Here is a 24,939-nt window from a genome sequence, read left to right as displayed (position 1 = left end):
AAAGAACTAGCAAAGATCTTTAAGACATTTAAGACCTTTAAGACATTGTTCTCTATGTTCTTGCAGAACATTTTAACAATCAAGATCAAAATATTGCCTCATCTAGATTACTAATGATTCATGGAAGACACATTTTTATATCTTAAAATCCATCTGAATGAGCTGATGGTGGCTTATGTACAGGACTGTTTTCATACATTTTTCACTAAAAGTGCCTCTGATGGGCTTTGAAATGACAGCTCTGTCAACCTATTGTAGTTTCATGTCCCTCAATAATTTCTCTTGTGTTGTTTTCGAGACAGTTTTTTACTCTTTGATGTACTTGTCTGGAATGACAGGCTTCCATGAAGTAATTTAGTAATTTTGATTGCCTAGCCTTGTATGAGTACTTCTTTAGGTGAAATAACTTGGTTATCTAGCAAAAAAGAAATTTGGGTTCCATGCTTAGAATTACAACATAGTGATCTAAGAACATCCATCTAAAATCACTGCAGTAGCAGTCAATGCAAGACATTGTAATGGCAGTTTCCAGAGAAGTTTTGAGAAAAATGTATAGAGTTCTAATAATTTTTATGTTTCAGGAATCAAAGTGGAGTTTCTTCAAGAGAAAAAAGAAACAAAACACTAATTTTGAAAACCCAATATATGCCGAGGTATTGTTTATATTATATAATTCTATTTTTTAGCTAATGTACTACTGGACTTTGTTCTTGCTTTCATAGGATAAAGATTATTAGTAGATTATGCTGCTATGTGAAACAGCACAGAAATTCCAGTCCAGGTTAGGAAGTGGTTGTGAGAGGTTACCAAAAGTCATGCACACTGAGGTGTTGAGCAGACTCAGCTCAGGCGGCACAGCTCCTCCTGACATTAAGTATTAAAGTAGAAGTTCCAGTATATGGAGTAAGTTTTTAGTATTGTTTTTACTCAGCTGTACAATCTGAAGTGAAATTAGGTGTTTAATTTTGTTACAGGTGGTGATTTGCAGAAATAATTTACACCATGACATTTCACTTTAGGAATATTTATTCGATGTTTCTGAAAGTTAATGTTGGATGTATGGCGCGTTAGAATGTAAGGTTTGATTTTACGACTATTGTTTCAGATGGAAAAGGAACAGCAACAGGACACAGAAAATGTCCCTACCCGTTCTCCTTCACTGCCTCCCAAGATTATTCTGAAGAGAGACCAACCACTAGCTTACACGGCAACAGAGGATACATTTAAAGACACTGCCAATCTTGTTAAAGAGGACTCTGTGGTATAACTAGGTAACTCATTTAGGGAAAATTAGACACATCCATTTGCACATATATTTTTTATAAACAGAAGAGTAAGGTTCACATTCAAATGCTTTATAAAAATATATACATTTCTAAGCCAGTGGCTGGAGATGTACATTGAAACTATGCCTTGTTTTTTGACAAATGCCAATTTCTATTTTTATGAACAAATATCGTGATGTACTATATGTATATCTTTGCACTGAAGCTGTCTGAAAGTAATGTTATAAATATATTGTACATTTGTAAATTTTTCTAAGATTATCTTGTTCAGTGATGTTGCTAGTAGAAAATTGTATGGAATTTGCCATATATTTAGGGCTAAGTTAATTCTATAAATGCCTAAAACTAAAAAAAAGAACCAAACAAGGCAAATATAGGAACTTTACTGATTTACAGGGTCTTTAGAGTATCTCTTTTATAACAGCACCTTTTAAAACTTCTCCTGGTGCTCTGGGCATATTTGCCACCTATTTTATATACTACTGTATATAAAAATGGGTGCCTCTTTATCTTGTGTTAAACAAAACGTGAAAGAGTCAGTGCAGGGTTATTATGCTGAATAGTTACCTGTACAAAATGCTTTTCTTACAATATTTTAACTGCCTGAGACAATTTCCTCTCAATCTATAAGATACATACTTTTCCTCTAGGTTCCAATTTACACAATTCCATTAATAGTGTTCCTATAAAGACTGGATATATTTAGATTTTAGTGCCACAGCTACTTAATGAGCTTTTCTCTTGCTCATCAATAGAATACCTCTCTTCTTGGCTAGAGTCTCTGGAAGTAATTTGTACTATGAAGTAGCTATGTTTCTATAAGAGCTTATTTTCAAACAGCAAAATATGAAAGATATTGGTTCATTTCAGAAATTCTTCAGGTTTTTTTTAATGTGAAAATTTAATTTTATTTACTATTTATTTCCTGAGGTGGATATTAATAGAAAGGGAAACAATTTCTACTAACGAAGTCTTTGTAGTTATCTGGTTGTTCCTATAACCTTCCATCAGAATGTACTGTTGATCTTTTTAGCTCCTCTATTAACTAGCCAAGATAGTTTCCACAACATGAACTGTTTGAGAAAACTTTGATTACAGGAACATGTTCTTCAGCATTCCTGGCTTAGCTACTCATATAAAAGATTCCTGAACTTATAATCATGGAGACTTTTGCTATTTGATTGTTTTATATCTAAATTCTCAAAATATATACTATTTCTAATTAGAATGCTTGTAATTACTTTGTAACAGACTGATTAGAAAAGACTACTGGAAAATGATGCTGCTGAATAAGTCTAATAAACATATTATTTTATCACATTCCTATTCCATATTTTGTGTCAAGACTATGTACTTTTTTCAGTTGTGGAGATTTCAGTGCACTCTGAGATGAAAACAACAGTGCTTTAGATAAAGTCAAATAATAGTGCTTACTGCTTCACACAACTGTCTGAAGTTCTTCATGTAAGATGTTGTCTTGATACTGATGATGTATCTCTGTAAGTGTGAAAACTGCCCCACTATACACATTCAATAAACTGGCCCTTGGATCAGGAAATTCTTACTATTGAGAGACTGATAATCAAGGTAGTATGGACATAAGTGATTAAAACATTATTTCAATTAACTTTCATATCTGATATCAGAATTTGATGCTTTTATTTTTTTTAATTTAAGCTCATTTTGTGTTTTTTTAAAAGCATTTTTTTCTGGGTGCATTAATTTAAAAGCATTTTCTCTGAGTGCAGAAAATTCCTTAGAGTCTGCAACACAGCAGACACATCTGTAAGGATTTCTTTGAGATACAGGGCGCTGTTCTTAAGGAAGGGTTTCCAAGGTTTTTTAAAGGGAGAAGGCAGATCTGACACTTCCAAAAGACTTGCCTGCAGTTGCATACCACGAGAAAAAGTAGCATCAGTTTTGGGAATAGTCTTTGTCAACTAAAAGATTTGGAACCAGTGTTGGAAGAAACTGCTAATATGTCAGCCATGTATCAGAAATGCATATTTTTCCCCCTGTAATAATTTTAACTTTTAAGATATGGAAGAAAAAAGTCCCTGGGTTACTCTGTAGATAGGTAGTATGTAGCTTTGGTTGCTTAGCGTATCTGATGGTGAAGGATTCCTAAGCTTCAACTGGGACTTCTCCTCTCAGTAGCACAGTGTACCCTTCTGAGTATGTAAAATTTAGGTTTTGGTACTTTATACAACATAGGTTTTAGATTATACTCCTAACTTCATTTTTCACTTGTATTCTTTTTTCCTTATCAGGACAGTCCCTGCTTGGATTCTTAAATTTTGGACTCATTCTATTTCAAAGAAAGCTGATTTTTAGAGATCTTAGCGACTGTCTGTAATCTGTAACTATAGGGCTGAGAAATTATACCATTAAGTTTTTCATGTACATTCTCTTTAGAGCTGTCAGGCCAGATAGAAAGATTTCTCTCTCTGCAGGTATTTGCTGTGAAATGTAGTAAAATAAATTTATTCTTGAAGCCATTTACTAGAGAATAGAACTTCAACTAAATACTTAAAGGTTACTAATACTGTTTACATTCTGTCCTTTTTTCGCACATTACAAACACGCACACGCCCTCTCACATACAGTGGTGAAACTTCTTACGTTTGGAGTTCTGACCTGCACATGGTATCTTTTTAAGCTTAATTGAATTGAACATTAATGATTAATCACCAGCATAGTACTTTAGCAAATAAAACCTTTACCCCTTCAATTTTAATATCTCTCGGAACACCAGTTTGTGAGCCTCTCGCCAACAGCCTAGGAGATAGAAATAGTGTACAAGAGGCACAGTAACCTCAAGTAATGTTTTACCATTCTGAACACACTCTGTACAACTGGAAGAATTTACTATAGCATACACTAATGACCTACTCCCTCTGATAAGTGAAATAATAATCCTTTTAACTTGCAAAACACACTGAGGATGAAAGAAATGTAAATGCATATTGGTTTTAGTATTTTCCCCATAAACTATACTAATATTAGAAAGAAAGTTAAAATGTGCATTTCAATACTCTGTTTGCATAGTACAGTGGAGTTTTGATTTTCCCTAGAATTGCATATCTGTAAAATTGCTTGTGGTTTTTTTTTTCTGCTGAGTTGAATAATCAAGTGGTCAGATACTATGATTGTAATTTCTGGAATATGCTGCAATAGTTGGACTTTTATTATTTGAATTCATGTCTTGTGTGAATAGTATTAACTAGCTTTTTAGCTGAATATTTTATGAATACAGATCCTATAGAGGTATCATTTCTGAGCAGCAGCCTTCAAAAACATGCTGGATTTACAAGCCTACCTGCGAACTCAGAATTTCAGGTACGGTGGGGTGAGGGATGGAGAAGGTGTCTTCTGAAAAGAATTTAAACAGTTTAGTAACTGGTAAAGAAGAGGACATCTAGTTTTGATAGGATAAATATTTATTTCAGCAGAGCTGATACTGTTTCAATACTAGACATTAATTAGAACTCCATGAGCTGATCTCCTGCTGTCTGCTGGAACTGGAAATGTAATATGCAACAGCATGTCAGACAAACAGCTTGGGGCATAGGAGAGAAACAGCCAGAAGAACTTTGCATCCCATCCAGCTCTGTATCGTGTCCTGGGGTACTTTGCTATCAGGGCATGTTCCATACATTTTATGACATTAGAAATATCATAGTCACACAGTCTTTCCACTGATGATCTTTGGGCTTTTATATCTGTAAACAAAAAAATAAACCTGAAAGCATTTATATGCAACATCTCTGTGAGAGTGTTCTTTATATCCAAAGGTTTGGCTGCAGCTTCAGGCTTGCTTTAAACTACTGTCTCAAATGCTGAGAGCAGTATAGCTACAGCAAAGCAGAGACCATAAAGACTGCAACACACCCAGAATACAAGCCCAATAAGCAAAAACCTCCCCAGCCCATGTTGTGAGCCAGATATTCTGTACAGCATAGGTTGTGTCATACTGCACTAACTTTTCAGATATCACTAAGCCATAAATGTAGCATATGGTCATAGCAGCTCATTCCCACTGGGTATTGTACCTCTAAGTATTGAGGGGCTAAGAAAGGTAGCATGACCTCATATCTCACCAATCTCATGTGTGAGCTAATAGCTCAGGCATCATCTAACAGACACGTAGTTAAGAACAGTCAGTGATGGGTCCTTAATGAGCATTAATGATGTCCAGTAAATGTTCACAGAATCACAGATAGGTTGAGGTTGAAAGGGACCTCTGGCACCAAGTCCCACTACTTAAGCTGGGTCACCTAGACCAGGTTGCCCAGGACATATCCAGATGGCTTTTGAATATCCCCAAAGATGGGGATTCCACAACCACCCTGGGCAACCTGTGCCAGTCCTCACTCACCCTCACACTGAAGTGTTCAGCAGGAACATCCTGCGCTTCAGTGTGTACCCATTGCCTTGAATCCTATCCCTGGACAACACTAAAACCAGCTAGGCTCTGTTGTCTTTACAGCCTCAATTCAAGTATTTATATATGCTGATAATATCCCCCATGAGCTTTCATACAGTCATTTTCTACTTACATTCAACTAAGTATTTTTCTCCATAGGAGTCCCTGATCTCAGGAGTCAGTCTGTTCCAAAGTTTGAAGACGTATTTCTCAATGATATCTGAATTAACTACTTCTGCCTTAAAGAAACCATGCTCAACAGTGCTTACTTTCACTCCAAAATGCTGCATCTCTATCCTAGAAGACAAAAAACCCAATAATCTCCTTGACCATCCAGTAATGGCATAACTATGAATCATAAGTAAGTTGAAAATCTGTCACACAAATATTTGAGACTTAAATTCTTATCTTCATATATCAGAATTATTTTGAGATGTTCAAATTAGCTTCATAGCAGTGTATGTGTAGTGTAAAAGCAGAGCAGACAACTGAGGAAAAAAAAGCAGTGTCAAGTAGATTCACAGCTCTTTGTGTGGTTTATGTTGGACTCATGAAAAGGATGCAACAGCCAGGTGCATCTTAGTCATGCATTATCATAATAAAACTTCTGACTATTTCATATACTGTTGCATCATTTTAGTTCACAGCAAGAGCAGATCATTAAAGTGTCTGAGAAAAAGTAAAAGTGAAAAAAAAATTTCATTTGGATTAGAACTTTTTTCTTTATCCTATGGTTAAATGATTAAATGTTAATGCAGTAAAGGTTAGTGTGTTTCTTCTTGGTGTATGTACTCTATGTACTTTCGAGTTGAGTACAACTCCTTTGGGGTAAAAATGGCATCTTTGTTTTGCTGGACAGCTCAAGAGACTCAGGCAGGTATTTTCTACAGTGTGCAAAGGAATGGACCACATGTACGTTAGCCATTAATTTCTATTTCTTTGGGGTATAGGCTTTCTTTAAATAAGTACTCATAACTGTTTAAAACCAGCTTTCCTAGCCATTCTGACTTGTGAAGACTTGACTCACTGGGCTGGGCCTTAGCTTTCTAGAAGCAGTACAGTACAACTGGTTTCAGCAAAGGGTGCTCAGCTTTATTTTCTGAAGTTACAAGTACCTCTGGTAATGTGGTTGCTGTCTGGAATTACCCAGCTCAGATTGTTGTGGAGAATTAGAGCAAAATATTCAGGCAAGTACAACTTGCCCAAGAAACTGGATGTCTGGCCAGGCGATATTGTTGATTTGCTTTCATGTATGCAATTTCACATGCCTGAAATCTGCGCACTAACAACTTGTCTAGGATATGAAAATTTTCAAAGTGCAGGTCCTTGCTGGGTCTGTCCATAGTACTGGAGACTGAAATCCTAAAAAAAGTGACCAGTCCTCTTATTTTCCTTTTCCCCTTTAGGCAAGATTTCCAGAGAGGAATCAAGATGGGCAAACATACCGTCACCCTTCCTCAGCACGTCTGGAATCTGTTCTTGGATTCATGCATGTATTTCTGGCTACTCACCGTAAGGTGTCAGAAAAAGCTTCCATGCCCCATTTGGACAGACTGTAGCCACCCCCTACAAAAGCCATGAGGCCTTTGGCATTAATTAGATTGATGACTCTTCCCTCAGCTTTTTTCAGAAGTGGCAGAAGCTTGAGTGTGATTTCAATCAATCCCAGCAGGCTAACATCCAGGACTGAACGGAAGTCTTCAATCCTCAGCCAGTCGGTGGGTCCTACAGGTGCTGTTCCTTCAGCATTGCTCACCAAGCCAAAAAGCCCTAGGAGGATTGCAAAACCATTTATTTCAGTATATGGCAATATCTTATCCTGGAGTTTCATGTGTGCATTGGGAACCAAGGACACAGTCTGCAAAAACTTCAAGGAGATGAATACAGTTATCTGGTATTTGTTTGGATGATCTACATTGTACACCTGGTATAATTTGCTGAAGAGCGTGGGTAAAGTATTAATGGAAAACTATTTTGTTTGGAGATGTGGGCCACCATGCTGGGCTTTATTATTCAGATCTGCTCAAGTATGTAGGCTCCTAATATGCACTTGTATTCTCGTGAAAATCAGATAGTCTGCATAGAAGCGGAAAGACTGATTTTTCTGGTTTTGGGTCTAAAGGTCTAAACCAAATGTGTGGCATTAGTCAATGCTTCTAAAGATACTAGCCTAGTCCTGTGTATTGATAATACCACTTTACTACCTTTATAATTTACTTGAGGAACTTTAGATAAATAGTGACGTTTCCAACAGTTTGCTGAGGACAGCCTGTGCCTGAGGGGAGAGGCTGAAAGTCCAGCACTCAGCCTCCATAAAGAGTCTCACACACTGAGGTGAAAGCATTACTAGTGGTTATCCTGGCTGAGAATGTGTGGCCTTCTACAAGCTGGGAGCAAGAGCCTGCTGCAGGAGGTAAGTGATAATAATTTTTTTAAACTTGATCTCAATCTCTGCATTAGTCTGGAATACTCATGATGGTCTGGAAGAATGATCTGGAATACTCATGATGAGGCCAAAGGCTTTTACAAGCTTTGAGGAGAAAGTCCTACTGGTAGAAGATACATGTTTTACTGTTTTAGGTACCGAATTAATTAATAAGCCTGTTGGATATTTGGTATAACTGTGTTTTACAACTGGTAGTTACAGTGCTGTGATGCCCTTTGGTAGCCTTTAGTCTGAGCTATCAGTGCTGATACACGTGTATTGCCACAGTTGAAATACATTTACCATGCAGATCTTTTTAGCACTCTTTGCCAAGCCCATCACTGAAGTCTCATAGGTATCCAAGGGTAGCCTCTTTTTTACAGGAGTGCTCAGAGGGGTATGACAGTGGGTAGTGAGAGCTACCTATGCAACAACTTCAAGAAAACTGGCTGAAATTGCAGGTGTTTAACTGTTACAGTCAGTGCAATTGTTGCGTACAATGCAAATGTCAGACTTATTCAGGCATGCAAAAATATAATCTTCTGTTTACTAGAGGAGGGCTGCAGAGGCCCTGAATTAACTATTTTTAATTGAGTGGGCTGAATTTGTCAAGAGAATTTTCTGGTACCAGTTAGTACCTTCCTTCCACTGACATTCTTCAACTACACCAAAAAGAGTTTAAAAAAAACACCTGGGAATGATCTGGTTTTTAACAGAGTGAGCAAGTGGAGTTTTAGGCACCTTTCACCCATTGGTGAAAGTAATGGAAAGCATTGCTGGAGAGAATATCTTTGAACTGAGAAATGACAGAACTGAAGAGTGAATGTTTCATCAGTAACATTGAAAATGCCTCTGCAGTAAGTGGAGAGGCAATGGAACTTTTAGCTAGACCAAATTTGGTTAAATTGAATCATCTTTCTGAGAAGCTGCCTTGTCACTTACCCTTGCCAGCTGTCTGTTCAGTCACAAACTCCACAGCCCTGGCAATGCTGTTGGAGTCTGCTAAGTTCAGATTCACTGTCTTCAGTGAGAGTGAAGAGCAGGACTGTAGCTGTTGGCTTCCTTTTTCTGTGGTACATGCAGCAATGACACAAAATCCCTTTTTGTCAAGCCATTTAGCCAGTGAGTTTCCAAGTCCAGTGTCACAGCCTGTTATGAAGACATGCTTTCCATTCAGGTTTCTTGCTCTGTATCTGTCTCTGATGAGCCAGTAAATGATAAGAGGAAGTATGGAAGCCAAAATTGCTATGTGCAGTAAGTCTGAAAGTGAGAGCTACAAGCAAGTAAGTTAATGATGTAGAAGTGCAATGAAACAAATGTGCTCAGCCAACCCTCCAAATTCCTGAGACACAACTCCTGTAAGGGGCTTTGTTTCTGGTTGCAGTCCTTCCAGACCACTGTATGTTAGGGGAGAGCAGGAATAGGAGCTTTGGCACAATGCGATTGGGATCCATGAATAATATGTGCCTTGACAAAACCTTCCCTATCTTACTTTTCAATAGATTGTTACTGTTTTCAAGCTTTACTGATCAAACTTTCTAGTCAGCCCTGTCCTTTAAGGACATTTCAGACTGAAAGGAATGACCTCATCAGTTCTGAAAGTTCTTTTTTGTGGATGTTGGTCATTATTTGTGTTGATACTGGAGAAAGAAATTCCCCTGGGAAAAAGGATGATTCTCTTTGACCACTTGTATGATTCTACCCAGGCTGCTTTTCTAATCTTTAACATGGAAGCAGAGTGACCCCAAGAACAACCCCAGAGAAGTGCAAGCTGTAGCGGTGGATCTGATGATTAATTTGTTACGTCACTCATGTTGCGTGACAGTGAGTGATTTGCTCTCTGCCCCTTAGACAAGGTAGACTTTGGGGCAGTACCTGAGTCTTCTGTTACTTGTTGCCTGTTTAGCAGAAAAACACAGCACAGCAGAACACACTATATAGGAAGTGTGTTTGTATAAAGAAATGTGGAAATGCATGGAGATGTTGCCCTCAAAAACATTTAAAAAAACCAAAAACCACCGAGGAAACTCAAGGTTTCCTAACTCTGTTGGGGAGGCTACTGTTTGCTTATTACAAGATGTTTTGATAAACGTAGAATACAGTTCTTGCATCTAAATTCTTGATAATTGATTACTAGTTTTCTATTTGTATTTTGGTTTTTACAACCCGACTTCTGTAAGAAAAACACCTGGGATTGCTCTGGTTAGTATTAGCCACTGTGTTTATGTAGCAATAATTGGCACAGAAGTTCTGTCAGACAGAAGGCTCTAGGGGATACAGCTGAGAGGGCAGCACTGTCTGTGAAGCCTCCACTGCTCTTCTTTTCCCTGTCAGACCCAGGCCAGTGTTACTAAGTCTGTAATTCCTAACTGCCTAATTCTTCCCATGTACTAGTGCACCTTCTCTGGTAACACAGTGACCTGAACATCACAGTAGGTTTTGCCCTGCTGGAGCTTTCTGCCACTACGTATTCTGCTAGATGATGTCATTACTGCTGGAAGGAGCCTGGGGTCGGGACCAAGAGAAACAGTCACAGGTAGTTTTCTTTCAAGAAAATCCCTGATTCTCTGAATGTACAATGTTATCCAAAATACCTCGCTTGATAATTGTGAAGTTCTACAAAAGCCAAAAAAAGCCACCTAGCTTCAATGATCATATTGATTTTGAAATAGCTGCATGGAGTGGCAAACAGTGTGTTTCCAGAGGAAATATCAGCATGATATTTCAAGAGTATTGATATATCTTCCTAAATATTGAATTTGGATTAATAATGTAGCCAGTAAATAGCTTAAGGCAAATTCTACTTTCCATCAAAACTTTTATATTTGCCTGGCAAATTGAGAACTCGTGTGATAGAGCTTGGCTTCTCATGCCTAGACAAGTGCCATTATAAAAGCAACTGATTTTAGAGAAAAGCAGCATGACTGCATTGATAGCCCTCTAGGATCCTTAGATGACTGCAAAGTATAGCATCCCTCTGCTTCTCTGCGCTAAAGGAAGCACATAGACCCCATATTGAAGGAGGATGTTACTGATTTACTCCCACAGCAAGTTTGCTTATGCCAAAGAATTTCAGGCTGGGGTGAAGTCTGGGGTCTGTGTGTGCTTTGGATTCCTTCACTCACAACTGTGCAGGCAGTGCAAAACCCCAGAAGTCAGTGCTCTGCAATGGGTAGATTGACCTGCCAGGTATGCTGAGGAAGAACTGCCAATGGGAAATTTAGGCACTTTGGCTCTTCAGAATGAGCACTCATGTAGCACTCAGTGGAAGGTTTAGATATATCAGGCAGTGCACTGAAAGATCATCCAACATCTCTCCAAAGTCACCCTGCCATAGCTACAAGCCCCCTAGCTTTCAGTTAATTGAACAAATAGGCAGGCACAGAACATCAGCTCTCTCACTCTTAGCTATTCCTGCATGTGCAGAGCTTTGCACTTTTGTTTCATGGAAAAGGAATGCTTTTTTGTATGCTGTGTAAATATATCAATGTGATAATTTGGTTTGGTGGTCAACAGATAACTTAAGATCTTTATTAATATGTCATCTGAAAAGAAACATCCCTCCAAACTCTCCTACGCAGCATTTTGTAGAGAGATGAATGTAGCCTGGTGCAGTACATTTTCAGCATGATTGTATCTTCTTTGTATGTCTTGCACTTCATATTTTTACTACAGCATCGTAAAAGCCCCAGGGAAACAAAATCCTTTAAAATCTTAGGTCACTGACCAAGTAATTGAAAATTGAAGTAAGGAAAGATTCTACATGTTGGGAAGAGCATTTCTGAGTTAGCATTTTATTCAGACCCTGTAGGTGCTAAGATAAGCAACAATTGTTAAAATTACTCTAGAAGGGAAGGGACTGCATGTTCTCTTGTCTGTGCACTACAAAACAAATGCTTAGCTCTCTTAGATATCCTGCAAATGCATATAATAGGTACTGCTCACTATAACAATAGATACGAGTTCTACTCACATTCTGGAGAGACATCTGTAAGCTCAGTCTGTACCTTCAGGTGCTCATGAGTTGCCTTCACCAGTTGTTTCCAGTGTCAGAACATAGAAACAGCCAAATTTGCTCATAAACTTGTGCACCAAGACTCACATTTTGGTTAAAAAAAAAAAAATCTTGTAAATTCTGTGTCTGATGGTACTTTCCTGATTGATGCACATCAGCAGGGCCCCTCTCCCTGCTATTGCTAATGATTCGTGCTCTGATCTGTCTATTTTAGGAAGGTACTTGGTATTAATCTTCTGACTATGCTCTATGCCTGCCTCGCCTACCTATGTTGTTTAAGCATTGCTGGCTATATATAGTGATTTAAAGAGCCTGGGGGGCTGTCAGGACTCATTAAGGAGAAGTAATCTACTGATCTGTGCTTTGTCTTGAAACCAGCAGGAGTCTTTCTGCTGATTTAATAGAGCTTGCTTCATACCTCCCTCTTTTCTCTAGCATGTGAGCGAGTTATTGTTGATGTGACTTAATCTTTTAAGATACCTCTTAATGTATGAAAACTTTCAGGGATGAGGTTATTTTAACTAGTCCAGGGGCAGTTTTTTGATACTAGGAACAAAACAATTTCAACGTTTCTCAAATAAAAGCTCAAATACTACAAACCGTACAAATGGAATCTCTACAGTTTAAATGGGCACAGATGCTAACATATGATTGGTGGGTGGCTTGTTTGCTCAGTCTTTGGCCCAAAGTCTGGTGGACACTTCTGATCCAGCTTTGAGTACTACTGCATAAACATGGCAGCAGAATTTCTTTTCCCCATTCTTCATATCTCTTCACTCACAGTGCTGTGCAGTGCCAGGTGCTGCAGTAAGCAAGGAGGCTTGGGCAAAGACTGTTCTCAACAGCAAAATGAATGAATAAGCTTTTTTGTTAAAATTGATATGAAACTGAATGAGTAGGAAATTAAAACTGGGGAAAACAAGTAGAGTGGTAGGATGGAGCTGGAAATGATCTTGCCCACACAGTTGAGTGGATGATGGCAATGGCAGCCTTTCCCAGACTGGCTGGTGACACCTGGTCTGGCTGGTCCCTGACAAGAGCAGTAGAGTTGTTAGTTCATCCTCTGCATGGTGGGCAGCTCTTCCCAACCAGTTTCTCTCCATGCTCCCTTTGGCTTGGGCCTGTGCATTCTTGCTTCTTTTGCCACTCATGAGTGCCACAAGCTGCAGTATTGGTTGTTACTGTACTTTCAGCACTCTTGGGGCAGCCAGGAGGTGCGTGCAGCTTGCTGGAGACGTGGGGTTTCAACAGGTGGCTGGCAAAGATTTCCGCTCCAGGACAAGCCTGGCAGAAGCACCTGTGTAGCCCTGCCTGGCCTAATTCTAATGATAGCCTCTACAGTGTGGTTGAAATGACCACAGAACAGCACTCCACCAGCATGCAAAGCCTGTTGCAGGGAAACATTGCTCAATCAGTGTCAGGTCAGGGGTCCTGCTATTGTGGGTAGCAATCCTTTGCCATGCAAATGTAGGAGAGGAAAACATAAAACAAGTTTCTCCTTCTCTACCATTGTTTTTTTTTTTTTTTTCTCAGCAAACTGCTTTTGAACTTGCTTTTGAACTGCAGAAAGTAATTTCAGAAAGCTGAATAGAACCTGCTTAGCATCTCAGAAAACATTAAATGGGGAATTTTCCCAATAAGTTCCCTCTTTCACAGAGGATCCTCCAACTCTCTCAGAACACAGTGAGGGAGCTTACTGGAAAAGAAATCACATAAGCAAAATGTGAGCTCTATACATAGTTTTCTGGTAGCTTGGCGTGAGACAGGCTTTCCTTTGCAGAGAGCAGACCTTGATCAGGTCTGTCTGATTTCCTATTGATCCCTTAAGTATATTTTGTAATGAAATCCTTGACTCCTAGAAAGGAAAAATGGCCGCACTTGAACCATAACATTGGGAAAGGAAATTTGATTCTCCAGGGAAAAGCAAGAAGCTAGAGTTATTCCTGCTGGACAGGCAAAGGTGTTGAAGCGCACATTGTGCTGACTCTAACAAGCAAACCAAATCCAGGTTCTAGGGATGCAATCCCCCAGGACGTTCTGACCTTGTGGATGTTATGGGTCTCCCCCCATGAGTAGTCCCTTCTAGTCCTTAAAAACATATGTCTAAATATGTTTTCACCTGCCTCACACAGCCTTGTGAGCAGGTCATATTTTGCTACTCAGAGCAGAGCACACCATGGTTTGCTTCTTTTCAGAAGTCACTGGCTTCTCTTGCTGGCATTGAGAAGATGAGGCATCTGGTCCCAGGAGAGCAAATGTCAGCAGTATCTGGTCCTCCATACAAAAGGCAACTGGTATTTTTTCCTGCATTTCTAATTTAAATAATGTGTGTGCTAGTGTACCCTGTCTCAAATCCTGTTTGTATTTTCTTAAAAATGTTAACATTTGTAGTGATAGTGTCTCACAGCAGCTGATGGTATACTTGTGGTCTGACAGGGACTGAATTAAGCCAGACAAACTTTAATTTCTAAAGATAAAGATCAGAGTAGGTGGTGTCATTTCACTTCACAGTTTCTTTGTTTCCCTAATCAATCCTCTTGATTGAATAATCTTGGTGGAGAAAAGATAAAAGATTTTAGCTTTTAAAAAGCCTCTATGTGAAACAAGAAACTCTAAGGATCAAAAGACAAACAGCCCCTGTTCCGACAGGCTTGGCACCTGTCTATTAGACAGGTCCTGAATGGCTGCTTCATCACTGAGGCTAGCAGAGGAAAGGGACTTGATTTCTAAATAAATAAACAAACAGTAATGACAGAAAAACCACATTGAGCACATTGATTACTATCGGCAGATAGAAATTTTTCTGTTTGGGAGTTCACTCAGAAACTACATGCCGACATGAATAATTAATATTTAATGGAGATTTGAATAAATCTTCCTAAACCAAATATGTGTGGATAGTCATATTGTAGTGCAGGTGCATTTAAGATTAGCTTTTCATATCACAGTATTTCCAAAAAGTCAGAATGATGAGGAGATATAATGCTACTTTGCAAGGCTTTCTCAGTGAGAAATGTATTGCTTCTTTTGACAAAAATGTCTGGAAATTGCCTCACGTTTTTGAAAATACTCCTTTCCATATTGTATTTTAATATCAGGGAGAAACTTGCTCCAAATAACTTGTTTCTCTTTCATAATCTTTGCTGGATTACTTAATGCTGTTCGGAACAGTCTGGGTTGAATGCAGCAACCTTTGCTCCAAAAGCTTTCATATCTCTTCTGAAAAGGTAGCCCAATTATTTAATTGCTTTAGACATTATTATGATTTATACTGTTGGATTTTTTGCTGTGCTAACACTTTTATTTCTGTCTTTATATGGCACTCAACACACAAATACTCCAAGGTTTATTCATGGTTGTGAACTTTCAGCTTGTTATCTATAAATAAAAGAAGGGTGAGCTATCTAACCTGTTTCCCAGATTGAGAATGTGCATGTACACTGCTGACTGTGTATTTCAGATCCTAGTTCTCAGTGCAGTAGATCATTAGTTATCTGACTTGTCTGAAAGCCTGGCTGGCTGACAAAATGCAAGTATGTAGAGCCAATTTACGTATCTCAGGAAATCCCTTCTTTAGGGAAGACCTCTGGCTGGTGTTAGGTGGGTGGGTAGACCTCTTCTGGCCCCATCTGGTATCCATCAGTCCTGTGTAAGTGTCCTGGTATCTAAAATGGCACTATAGATTTTTAGGCACACAAATTGCTCCTTGCCTGTGCTACAAGAAGCCACCATGGTAGTCCCCAGAATTGATTTGCTGTGTTTTCTAGATCTTTTTAACAATTGTGATAATTAAGAGAAAACACTTCACAGAAGAAAGCTTAGACAGAGGTTACTATCATGCAATAAGTCATGGTATGTATCTTTTTCTGTATGTGTGAGAAATTTCTAGGTGCACTTTTCATGTTGTGAAGACATCTCAGTTCCCTTGAGTAGAGCTTCCTCTGCAATAAGGCCTCTGTGCACACTAAGATGGGTTAACTGTGAGTCTGTAAGAGTACCAATTACACTGCAATAATATTTGAGGAAAGCTGGTGTGACCAACAAGCTTTGTCCCATTTCAAAGTGGCAGAAAAAGAATTAGTCTAAAGTGGATAATATTTTCCAAATTTATGCCAAGTGCCAGGATTATAAATCAGCTGTTATTCTGCATGTACCAATTTTTAGTTAGTACATGAGCCTTAGGAAAGAAAAAGAGTGGTCTTTTCTCATAGTGAGTGTTATACCTTAAGCTGTCATTAAATCCTTTTGAAGGAAATTAGCCTCCACTACTAAGTGCTAGGTGACTTAGAACACTGCATACATTTACTATCCTTCCCTTTGAAATTATTTTTTTTGGGGGGGGGAAGGGAAGCATTTTTATTGTAACGTTTGTGAGTCTTATTAACTTCAGTTGGTTCTCTAAATGCTCAGTATCCATCCAGTCTGCAAGCACTGATGGCCCCATAATCCCGGCACTACTGACAAGTCCCCAGAGACCTGCAGGGAAACTGAGAGGCAAGTGAGGAAGCAAATTTTAACCTAATGTGTTAGATTAACTGACCTGGGAGAGACTTCACAGAAAGTCAGTGTGGAACCAAGAAGGCAGTGATGTGAAGGAATTGCTTTAAAATGTCCCTAGTATTCAGCTTTATTCTCAGTGTCCAGGTTTTATTACCATGCTTTCCATCGCCCTTTGCATAGTCTTCACCCTGCTACAGCATTTTGGGCTGGGGATGGTGTTGGCTTTTTGTGGAAGAAAGGACAGTAGAGGAAGACCAGGTACAGCAAAGAGCAACTATACTGGGTGATAGAAAATGTGTAAGCAATGAAGTGAAGGTAGGAGAAAAACTACTGAATTGATTTGAAAAACATTTCTGAGCCCTCGGAAACTGGGGGGAAGGGGGAAATGAAAAAAAATGTAAACCAGCTTGTATCAGCTCTTAGAGTTCAGTGAATGAATACTTCTGCTGGTCTGACTTTACTCACAGTTTTTTGAGAGGAAAAAAACCCACTTTTGGCCTGAAAGCAAGCACAGTTCAAATAAAAGCAATTTGTCAAGTTATAAGCAATCTTATGAAGAGGTGAAAGGTCAAATGGAGATTGGAATTTAGCAATAAGTATAAATGCTATTATGGCACATCATAATAGACTGGATTTAAGATTCAAATTTAGTAAAATCCACCCAGTTGGATCTTAGGCCTTTGCAAGCTCTACTGCACCACTGCTCCTACTGAAATCAGTTAGCGCTGGGAACAGCAGCAGCATCTTGTCTTGCACAACTTGTTGGGTCAGACATACGGGATTTTTCTATTTTTCAGATGGTTCGTAAGCAGTATTCCAAAACAGTTACATTCGGATTTGTTCAGCAGCAGGCATATGCAATTTTTGCTTTTGATAGATTGAGTGATAACTTAGAAGTGATTTATTACATGTATTCAAATTTTAAAACAAAACCACACTTACTAAGTGGAATTTATTTTATTCCCAAACTGGGTAACACAGCATGGGAGATGCTGAGCACTTGTGCCATAACCCAGATAAGCATGTGAGTGCAAACAGTCCTAACAAAGATTCCAGGAACTGGATTTCTGTTCTGACAATGATGTATTGATAACCCTGACTTTTTCAGCATATTCCCAAATATTTATCTACCACTAACTAGATGTATAAAACACCCCTCTAGAGAGATCTTCTTCCATGAAAGGTAACAAACACACGCTTGTCAAATGTCAAGTAAAATAAGCTGTGAATGTGGCATGGTATTTTGAGGAAAACTCTCCTATCTTTTTTTTCCCTTTCTTGAGCAGAAATGAGAATTGGTGATATAAGAGTGAGACTGAAGCCAACAGGCAACATAATGTCAGGCAAAGCAAGCAGGACCCAGAACCTTTCTCATTACTGTGGATACTGAAGTAATGATACCCAGAAAAATGCTTTATTTTATTAAAACCTTTGGTTGTCAGTGCCAAACTCTCAGGAAAGAAGGGAGCAAGTACTGCCTCTTTGCCTCCGAAGCAATAAATTTGCACCAGTAGGCTGTGGGAGTTTGCCTGCGGTCTCTGAGCACAGGAAGGAGGATGCAGGTTGGAGCACCTCACCTGCCAAAGCTCAGGCTGTGTGAAAACATCAGTACTTCAAAATATGTTTGGGAAGAGCCTGCATATCTGGCATTATATTCCAATTGACTTAATAGTGAGTTTATATGTAATTATTGATGATGGATGAAGTTATGCTTAGAGAAAAAAGTTCAGTTATACTTCTCCATGAGTGCTCTTGGTGGGAAACCAGGAGATGCCTAATGCAATCAAGTAAAAAAAGTAATTCTAAATAGATTTAAGGGAGTACAGAACTTTTTAGAGATTACTTACGGACAATCTATCTCTTGGAGGGCAAGATGCAATGAAGTTGCACTTACTATGGTCAAATTCTTGTCTGGCTAAGCTTAATTTAAAAGGAAATTGCAATCACTTGACAGTTTTAAAGCATAATAATAGGAACAGGATCACTGCTTTTATTTTCTGCTTGTACATCTACATTCTGCTCTGACATGGGAGGTTCAACATACCTCCATTTTTACTGCAAGCTGTATGGCTGCTCACTGTGCTTTATGTAAATACATGTGCTGGTGAAATGCAGCTTCTTGTGCTGGCGGGAAGTTACCCAGCATGTTGCAAAAGTTGCAGTTGAGAGATGCTAGTTTTTATTGCTTAACTTCCTTTGCAGCATCAGTAGTGAAGAAAGTATGAAGAAGTGATTAGGTAACTGCCTTCCCTGTATAGTATTTCAGAGTACCTTTATGTCAAGGAAATTTTTCTCTTGGCATACGTATGCATGCAGAACAGACCCAGCACAGAGGCTGGCTTTCCTTCTTTTGCAAAGCTTATTAAAATTACCATTTTCTTTATAATATCCCTTACCCTGCTTGGAGTTGCCATATTCCTTTGCTGAAGCCTTCGTTTGCCTGCAGCTGACTTGCAGTCTGGATAGTCCTTGGCTGTTGCTCATCAGAGCCAGGGCCAGGCTTTCTTTGGAGGCTGTGTAGAGACCTACCCTCCTTGGCACAGAGGTACTGTTTTCCTGCCACTCCTACCTGCCCACACCTACATGTCCTGGCACTTCAGCCATTCCAGAGAACTACACCTCTGCTAAAGCTTGTGCAGGACCGTGGCAGCCACCCAAGGGCCCAGGGTCAGAGACACTTTGAGAATAGTCCCTCTAGATAAGGAGGCAGAACTGTGTTTCATCACACCCTACTTGAGCTATAATGTCTATTAATAAATCAATATAAACAAAACAGAGTTTTGGCTTGATCTGTAATCTGGTCAATAAACAAAAATAAAAGCCAATTTAGCTGGACTGAAGGAAAAGGCCTGTTTTTGCCACGACAACAGACATGTCTGCAAACATGGGACTTAAACTGATCTCTGTGAACTTTAATCAGTGAGTGGGACTTTATATCAAATTAATAAAAGTGCTGTAATTACAAGGTTTTCAGTTAGAGTGCTTTTCGTAGTCTGTTTCTATCTCCAGCCTGCCAGGGAGACTGACAGGTCCAGTCTGTCCACAGTGGTCCAACTTTGCAATGTAAAGATCTACCTACACTTTTTAAAGGGGCCACAAACCCAAAATAAAAGAAAAACAAAAAACCAAAGGGCTCATCAAGAAAAAATATATTTTTCTGTAGTTTCCGGGAGGGAGAGTGATAAGAGGCATTCTGTGAGAAGCCCCAAAGGCATTTGTCTGGTGGCATTCAAGAGTGATTGGGAAAGCTGAGGCACAGGGGAGAGGCAGGCTCACATGGACATGCCAGCTTCTGACAGGAACAGGTCAGGTGGCCTGTGGGGCTGGTTGCCTGGAGCATGGGGCAGACACTCTGAAAGATGTCTTTTTGAAAGAATTTTTTATTTTAACATGTTGAGTTACCTAATTTTGATATAACAGTTTTAGTTTGTTTTTAAAATTAATAGTGTTGTTTTGTTTTGTTTGTTTGGGGTTTTTTTAGAAATGTTGCTATCTCTGCTATTTTTGTTTTCACAAGTATTTGGAATGGAGAAAAAATCCTTACAGCTTGCCAGACTTGGATAGGATCAATGTGATAAGTACGTGCATGTCCTGCTTCTGGTAATTTCCAAGAGCAGATGGGGAGAGGCTAACTATAGAAAAAGGCTAGTCACTGGAGGTCAGTCAGTCCCTGCTGCCTTCCTCCTGGACTCTCTGCTGCACCCACTCCAGACAGTATTTTCTAGTTTCAGTATAGTATATCTTTGTGACCAATAAATTATGACTTAGTGTCTCTGATCATGATTTAGACTGCAAAAGAAATAAATTTGTTTTTTTATTTGAGCTAGCCTCTCACCTGGAGGTTTCTGCTCCCAGCAAACAACTTGGACTTTTTACTTTTCGTAACAAGATAAACTCACCTTCACAGAAACATTCCATTTATGCCCCTAGGTAGTTTCCTGATTTCACTGTAAGGAAAGTGTCTGCTATTCCCCATTTCAATATTAAGAAATCTAGCTTGATTGGAGGAAAAAAAAAAAAAGAGGAAATGGATTTCTTATCGATATACAGATTTTTGCTTGCAGTAAAAATTATACATCCAGCTATCAAAAGAGAAAGTCTTGCTCCTAAGTGTAAAAAACAAGGACACTTGCTAAAGATCTTTGGATAGGACAGTACATTTTTTTTGTAAAAGTTATGCTGTGTTGAAGGAAATAATATACATAAGCATCTCATGAGATTGACATAATCCCATTTTTAACAGCATAAATCACAGTCTCCTTGATGTACTGAAGTCCCCACTCCCTGTTGGTTTAGTTCAATAGCTAATTATTCATTTTCTGAAGGGCTGACTAGCAAAAAAACTGAGTTTTCCCTTCCCAGAACATCCAAAGGAAATAAAGTACAAGAGTACTTGAGGAGATGGAGTGGATTTGGCTAGTTTTTCCACTAGCAGCTGTAAAAAAGGGAAGGTGAGTCTGTGGGCTTTATATTCTCCCCTTTGCTCTGCACAGATGGATGATTTTTCAGCATAGATTCATTTTTATGGCTGATGTCATAAAGTCAGGTCATAATTTATTAATCTCCAGGATTTTTGTAAGGATGATTTGAGAAAAGCAGAGATTTACAAGGGAGCAGAGCTCTTCAAAAGGGTTGGGGTAGCCTATGGTCTCAGCTCCAATTCATCACTGCCTTAATCTGCTTCCTTAGCAGTTTGAAATAGGCTCTATGCACACTTTCTGAATGCTTAAATGAGCAATGTCTTTAAGTGAGAGTAATGAAGTAATTTCTGTAAAGCTAAAATTGTATCGTCTTTGTCAAGCCAAGTCTTGTCTGAAGATACTGGGTGGCTTTGTGTGCAAGTGCAAACTTTGCTCAAGTACCTTGAAAAACCAAAGGCATTGCATTGTCTTTGGCCACAGTTCCTGAAAAAGCTGTCGGAGGGGAATGAAATAAAGCAGAGTTCTGCTTTTCATACAAGTTTTCTTCCAGCCTTTCTACTACCATGAAGGTAACTGTAACTCCCTGCACTTCAAGTAACTTTGTTTTTCTCTGACTCTGTGCTGGGGTAGACTAAATTATCACTGAGATGTTCTCTCAAAGCTGTGCTGTGTACAGCGGTATAGATGGAGACTTCTTTTAGTTAAAATAGTGGGAAAAGACAGCAGGTTTGCACTTAGTATGCTATCAGTGTGAACACAGTAATGATGCTAAACAAGGAAAATTGGATTTCTGATTAGTTACATTTAATTGTGACACACTTTTGGGCATGAGGTTTCATCATGGAAAGTTTGAGAGCACAGAAGACTTGAGAGCTGACAAGTCACTATGATTAAGACATTGTCTTTCTATCTTGTCCTATCAGTCAGGGCCCTCTGTAGTGAGAACTGATTTCAGAGAGGGACTAAACCCTCTTTGCCATTTCCCTCTAAGGTATGTGGTGATACTGTCTGAGGTCATAGCATTGTCCTCATCAATGTCCCTTATTGAAAAATCTATGGAGGGCTTGTCTCCAACAAGAATTCACTACTACTCAGGAGCTTCCAGGCTGTAAAATCTTAATTTCAAAGGAAAAATTGTAAAAAGTTAGAAGCCATGTGGAGAGGGGCAAGCTTACTCAAAGCTTTTGAGCAAGTTTTTAATCTGCATTTAGCTTAATCTCTGAACCAATTATCATGTTATTCAGCTGATGTTGCTATGTACAGCAGGGACAAGAGTACACAATTACTGTCTGGCAAATTAAGTTGCTGATAAAATAATGCTATAATAATTCTTCCTGTACATTCACAGTTGACACTGAACTGTGCCGTGAATCACGTCTCTCCTAATGGGAGAGAATTTGCTGAAAGTCCTTGCAAGGAGTTTCAAAGATAAACTGAGACTTTTCCTTGAGTTTCAATGCTTCCAGATAGCTGTTTATTAAGTCTTATCAGAGGAACAGAGCCACTAGCATGACCCAGGTACAGCATAGAGCACACAAAAGCAGGAGTGAGGCCTCTCTATCAAGATTTACACAGCCTTTTAAAGATAATTTAACCAATAGTTACTAAAAATGTACATTATTTTCACTTTCCTACCAATTATTCAATAACACGACTAGGAACTGTGGAATTCTCTATCCAGTCATTCCAAACTACTTTTACTGCAGAACATGGAGTAGTAAAAGAAGGAGAAGAAGGTTTAGAGAACAACAACAATCCTCCATTTTGATATTTTTTACTCTTATCTATTTACTTCAAAGAGAAGCCCAAAACCTCTAAATTTTTCACCCTGTGACAATCTTACATAGTAGTCTATCACCTAATTCACACCACTGTATTTTCTAGTTCTTGTCTGACTGTTGGTAATTTTGTCCAAGGTTGGAGGCTAAAACAGTGTTGTTCAGGGGGGTAAGAACCCTTAAAAACAGGCAGAGAAATATTCTCGGCACTCTGGGTTCCTACAACAGTGAACTGTTTTCCAGAGAACTGCCTGGTCTCCTCATGTTTAACTGTTTTCAAAGTGCCCTGACTTTGTTGTGAGATTGCATTAGTCCAATTTAAACACTCCATTAGATGTCAATGAACTGAAAACATTGTGGCCACATGGTTATTGACCCAGGTGCAAATACCCAATGCCCAATTGAAAGATTCAGTTCTGACAAATGGGTTAAAATAATTAAAATATGCTGGGAAAGGGTTGGGTGCTCCACTGACTAATTGAACAGGGTCCTTACAATTTGTCTATGATTCTAGGATTTTTCACAGCCACGGGTGAGTAACAAATTTATCCTATTTCATATTTCAGAGTTAACTGATGACACTTCCTTAACTAAAAGGTACTTGTATTTTTTCCTTTGGGACAATTTAGGCTAAATGCTGCTTTTCTGTGCACAGTTAGTGTTGTTTTGGGCTTTTTTTTTTTTTTTTTAATGGGACAGTTCAAAGAACAAGACATTCAAGTTCTATTTTGAAGCAATATATGTGTTTCTGCATAAATGCTATCATTTATATGTGAGGAACCTAACTTTAAAGAAACATGAAGAATAGTGCTTTCAGGGCCAATTTGGTTTTTTTTTCTCCCCCCCTCTGCTCCCCTTTATGTTAAATAAAGATCTGATCTGCATAAAGACATGATTTGAAATAGATTTCAGAGGGCTTTGGATCAGGTCCTAATGTTACTTCATTTACAGGATGTGTTCCTTTGTTAACAGTTTTCAAATGTTACTTATTTAAGTCTGGATTTTGAATTCCTCAAAGATTTTTGTTCCCCCAAAATTGAGCAACCATACTGTAACTGGCTAGAGTAATATGCTATTTCCCTTGAGTGCAGTTTTTGAGGTATTCTCTGCTACTACATCCCATCTACCCATGCACACACATGGGTAAATGGGATGATCTATTGTCTCTTATTTTCTCTGATTTCTATTATCTCAATTTTAAATGCAGATGTCAGCAACAGTATTTTTCAAGATGTTCTAAGTGATCCCCCCTAAACATTCAGACCCTGAAGAAGGTTATTTTAACAATCTAATACAGCATGCTAATCTGCTATACTAATCTGTCTAATAAGATAATGAATAATGCCTATGGGACAGGACAGTATTTGATGTGTTGAGCTTTAGAAAAAATAGGAAAAATGTTTCCTTTCAGAAATGTGGGACAGTCATAATTTTATTGGAAAAGTAACATTATTCCAGAAAATTTAGCTCTAGCAAATCTTGGCAGCTAGAATTCTTATTCTAGTCTATCAATCATTGGGGTTTTTTCCACTTGTCCTGTTACTTAAGACTGTATCAGCATTCAGGCTTTAAAAAATCAATTAAAAAATTGATAAGCATTTGCTAAAATGAAATAAGAATAATTGAACTATGCTATCTAAATGCTTAATATGCTTAAAATAAGAGGCTGTAAGAGGTTTATTCAGAAGTATAATCACGCAAATGTTGATAGTTAAAGACTGGAAGAAGGTGTAGTAACTGTGCCTTGGGATACATTACATTAAACAAAGGTGTGGAGGAGATGACGATGGTTATGAAAGGGTGTATTTTGGGGATGACTTCTGCAGCACTTTCCCCTGGGTGCATCTTGGATGCCAGGCTTACCTGGCAGATTTTGCCTCACAAAAACACTTCTTTAACAAAAAGGTATTAATTTTGTCTTCGTATTTCTTTTTATGCATGATGTCTGCTCAGCATGTCAGTGTGACTAGTTAGGAATAAAACTGTCCAGAGGAGCAGCTCAGGTAACCAAGAGCTGTGGGAGTGCAGTTGGTGGTGGTGATAATGCAGATGTCAGTGTGGCCCTGGGGCTCCCACCATTCTCCCTCC

At 38.8% G+C, this 24,939-nt stretch overlaps 3 protein-coding genes across 9 annotated transcripts in view; 2 read left to right on the top strand and 1 right to left on the bottom strand.

Annotated features, from left to right (window-relative positions):
* The window catches only part of LRP2 (LDL receptor related protein 2), a 118,675-nt gene extending 116,058 nt beyond the window's left edge, over positions 1–2,617 (top strand). For all 5 annotated transcript variants that reach the window (XM_042041133.1, XM_042041132.1, XM_042041131.1 and 2 more), the window contains 2 exons: positions 582–653; positions 1,106–2,617. In XM_042041133.1, coding sequence (XP_041897067.1) covers positions 582–653; positions 1,106–1,267 — 234 coding nt within the window. In that variant the 3' untranslated portion in view covers positions 1,268–2,617. The remainder of the gene's footprint in view (positions 1–581; positions 654–1,105) is intronic.
* A 2,091-nt stretch (positions 2,618–4,708) lies between these two features.
* DHRS9 (dehydrogenase/reductase 9) lies at positions 4,709–12,376 on the bottom strand. Its single transcript, XM_042041135.1, has 5 exons — positions 12,111–12,376; positions 9,080–9,410; positions 7,224–7,482; positions 5,846–6,009; positions 4,709–5,008 (listed from the first exon to the last, which is right to left on the bottom strand). The coding sequence occupies exons 1-5, from the start codon at positions 12,123–12,125 to the stop codon at positions 4,758–4,760; spliced, it is 1,020 nt and encodes a 339-aa protein (XP_041897069.1). The 5' UTR covers positions 12,126–12,376; the 3' UTR covers positions 4,709–4,757.
* Positions 12,377–23,092: 10,716 nt separating this feature from the next.
* ABCB11 (ATP binding cassette subfamily B member 11) overlaps positions 23,093–24,939 on the top strand; it is a 45,779-nt gene continuing 43,932 nt past the window's right edge. For 2 of the 3 annotated variants that reach the window (XM_042041075.1, XM_042041074.1), the window contains exon 1: positions 23,114–23,383. The gene's annotated coding sequence lies outside the window, so the exon portion shown is untranslated. Of the gene's footprint in view, positions 23,384–24,939 lie in introns of all 3 variants that reach the window. The other variant, XM_042041076.1, reaches the window with a different exon arrangement.

This window comes from Corvus kubaryi, unplaced genomic scaffold (assembly GCF_017639235.1).
Source record: "Corvus kubaryi isolate FWS band 111438036 unplaced genomic scaffold, C.kubaryi_AGA036_p1.0 37396, whole genome shotgun sequence".
Classification (NCBI taxonomy): domain Eukaryota; kingdom Metazoa; phylum Chordata; class Aves; order Passeriformes; family Corvidae; genus Corvus; species Corvus kubaryi.
Note: the sequence above shows the minus strand (reverse complement) of the source record. Positions and strands in the feature narration are given on the sequence as shown.